At 38.6% G+C, this 3,249-nt stretch overlaps 1 protein-coding gene across 1 annotated transcript; it reads left to right on the top strand.

Annotated features, from left to right (window-relative positions):
- The first annotated feature begins 799 nt into the window (after positions 1 to 799).
- On the top strand, positions 800 to 2,389 carry LOC121812629 (endonuclease domain-containing 1 protein-like). The gene is made up of 2 exons (XM_042215323.1): positions 800 to 1,135; positions 1,536 to 2,389. The coding sequence occupies exons 1-2, from the start codon at positions 812 to 814 to the stop codon at positions 2,154 to 2,156; spliced, it is 945 nt and encodes a 314-aa protein (XP_042071257.1). The 5' UTR covers positions 800 to 811; the 3' UTR covers positions 2,157 to 2,389.
- The last annotated feature ends 860 nt before the right edge of the window (positions 2,390 to 3,249 follow it).

Here is a 3,249-nt window from a genome sequence, read left to right as displayed (position 1 = left end):
CAGCAAGGAGGAGATTGATTGGCAATGGTCTACAGCCAATTAGGACGCGGAACACAATGCGTTGTAAAAAGAAAAAAGCGTGCAAAATTGCACACAAAAACTCTGCGAAACAGCGAAGCTGCGAAAGGTGAAGCGCGTTATAGCAAGGGACCATTTATTTTGAGCCTGTCTTGTTCTTCAGCTTTAGTAAGCAAAACCATCTGATCTGAAAAGACTGTTGTTCCAAATACATGCCAACAGGCACTCTATAAACTCTCTATGGGCCCAACTTGTTCTTTTTTTTGTTTTTGTTTATTTATTTATTCCGATTAATAGTTAATAACCATGTATTTTAACAACACTGCAGCTTACAGAGAGTTATGATAAAAACTGTGGAGGAAGTCAGGAGTGGCAGGGAACTATGTGAGAGTGGTGCGGGATATGCATGAGGGATGAAATTCAGTAGAAATAAAACAGAATACGTGTCTGTGAATGACAGGGACACGGGTGTAACAGTGAAGATACAAGGAGCAGAGCTAGTGAAGGTAAACAGTCTACAAGCGAGATGAAGAAGACGATGAAGGCAAGGTGGAGTGGATGGAGAAGGAGGCAGCATGACTGGAAAGGCTTATAAAATGTTAATGAGGCCAGGGCAAACAGAGAGTTGGTGCAACGGAGGAGGATACTGAGGATAGGGTGAGATGAAAAAAGACGATCTGCACTGGCAAACCCTAAAGGGAGCAGCTAAAGGAAAATAATTGTTTCCCTTTAAGAGTAATATTTTAGAATTGTTTTGTTATTTTCCTCTGAACAGATGATCAAGTGTTTGGCGATGTCATTACCGAAGCACCTCCTGCCCCTTGCTGCTTTCCTCCTTCTGTCCATCTTTCCCACTGAAACTAAAGTGGTGGCATCAGTGGAAGACTGTAAGGAGTTTTTTCTTCAGCAAACTCCACCACACATCCCAGGAATTTTGGAGGGAGGGATCATCCTGGACCAAAACAGATACAAACTGATTCGCCAGACATTAAATGACACCAGAACATTTGTTACGCTGTACGACACCCAGAACAAGATTCCAGTTTTTTCTGCTGCAAAGTACAGAGGGGGAGCTGGAGGCAAGAGGCCCAAGAATAAATGGATGATCGAACCACAGGTATCAGTAGCAATGACACATAATAGTTACCAGTAAAACTAACAATTAATTTTAGACTAAAATAAAATATTATGAGAGTGTAGTCCTACTTACATGCTATAATTGTAGCTAATCAGGAATCTACAGATATTTTCTATTACATTGTGGTATTCAGAATTGTTCAATGTATTTTCCTAAAGACGTCCTTAATCCTACATTAAATGGGTTTGGCTAAAATTAGCTTAAATTGTGTCAATCCAAGTTTGCTCAGTAAATGAAAACAATCATTATCAGCCAGAAATTATCCGAGGTTTAAGTCCTCTTTTCTTTTCTTTAAATGAAAAAATATTAACTGCGCAGTTAATTTATTTATCAGTAACCATACATTCATCACTATTTTATCCTTTTTACATTTTGACAGCTTGAAAACATACGAGACAAAGGCATTATGAGAAAATCAAACAAAAACATCATCTACAACTACCAGGCTGGAAATGAAGATTTCAAAAACAACCAAGGGTTTGACAGAGGACATTTATTCCCAAACTCATACGGATCCACTCTTATTGAAAAAAGGTCGACTTTTACACTGACTAACATTGTTCCACAAATAGGTCATTTCAACCAGGGAAGCTGGAACAGAATGGAAAACTGTGTCAAATGTGTTTTGAATGAATATTGCCTTAACAACAATGACAAAATAGAAGGCTTTGTAGTTACTGGAGCACTGCCCAGTAATAATAGTCTCAATAACAAGATCAATATTCCTTCAGTGCTCTGGTCAGCATTCTGCTGCTACAGTCACAGGCAGAACAGCTGGCTGGCAAGTGCACACTGGGGCGAGAATGTGGCCGATGGCCCTAAATACCTGCAGACACAGACCTTAACAGAACTCCACAGAACCCTGGGAAGTGAACCATTTCCTCAAACACAATGTCCTCTTCACACCACTGCCACTCACTTGTACTCAGACCTCTCCTCTAACTGCAATTGCTCACCCACATCAAGTACATCTTCTCCTACAACCCCTGCTATCCCTTGAAGTCCAATATCTGTGTCTTCCACTTCTAAAGCTAATGCAGCAGCCCCTCCCAGTGCCAGTACTGGTCTTTCACACTTCTAGTCCTGCATCTGACCATATTACTACCACAGTGTCCCACATCTACCACCAAATATTATACCAATACCATAAAAGCAATTATTCATAAAAAAGCAATTCTTTGCCCTCAGTGAATGAGAAGCAGTACATCTGGGTGAAATACAACTGAAATGTATAAAAACTAGCTTATTTATTCAAATAAAAAATCATTAAGGAAAGTATGCTCAATATAAATGAATGTACAACAATCCAGTAAATGTCATTTGATTAAATTCCATTAAATTTAATTGTACTTATGTGACAAGGTTTCATGGGAAATATATTAAACAAAATTATTGTTATAACAAGTAATTTTCACTCATTGGTACTTGATTCTGATGTATATTTGTCTCATCTTAATTGACAATAAGTGTAAAAATAATTGTTTTTGTGATTTGTTTTGTCTTTAAAATCTTCTGCTTATGATAATTTATTAGCAGTTCCAAAGTAACTTACAGACTGTTCAAGTTTTCTTTCTCATATTTCACAATGAATGCATTAAATCTAAAAATTCAATAAAATAAAAATTATTAACCTCCATGATATTTTTTAATATTTGACATTAAATGTGACAGCAACAATGTGCATGCTGTCTGTCTGTCTGTTGGCTAGCAGTCCTCAGTTTTCAAGATGTCATATTTGATGGGTTTGTAGCATGAACGTATTCGCTGGAACGTTAAGGACAATTTACTACACAGCAAAAGCAAGACACAAGTAGGCAAAGTTCTTTGTGTTACTCGTGCATGAGGGAGACCGGACCGGAGCCAGATGTCGTTCCGCCCACTTGGCCTCCGTCGGACTCTCAGACAGGTTCCCCATAGCACTCCTTTTATTGTGGTACATGAATATGCATAGGTTCATTAACATATGACGTTTCATATAGGTATACATGTGGACAAAGAATACCTTGTTTGTGTGAGGTCAAGATGTGACCCTGTGAAGACTCCCCAAAGCTGGTGCCAGGAGTCTAGCGGTCCATCTGAACAAAAGGCTCTTA

The sequence above is a fragment of the Haplochromis burtoni genome, unplaced genomic scaffold (genome assembly GCF_018398535.1).
Source record: "Haplochromis burtoni strain Fernald_Lab_line unplaced genomic scaffold, NCSU_Asbu1 Contig_696, whole genome shotgun sequence".
Taxonomy (NCBI): Eukaryota; Metazoa; Chordata; class Actinopteri; order Cichliformes; family Cichlidae; genus Haplochromis; species Haplochromis burtoni.
This window is presented reverse-complemented; position numbering and strand designations above follow the sequence as displayed.

What these genes read in the sequence shown, in the direction of transcription:
- LOC121812629 (XM_042215323.1), top strand. Translation starts at nt 812, where the DNA reads ATGTCATTACCGAAGCACCTCCTGCCCCTTGCTGCTTTCCTCCTTCTG. An exon ending in AATGGATGATCGAACCACAG is followed by an intron (nt 1,136 to 1,535) that starts GTATCAGTAGCA and finishes ACATTTTGACAG; the next exon opens with CTTGAAAACATACGAGACAA.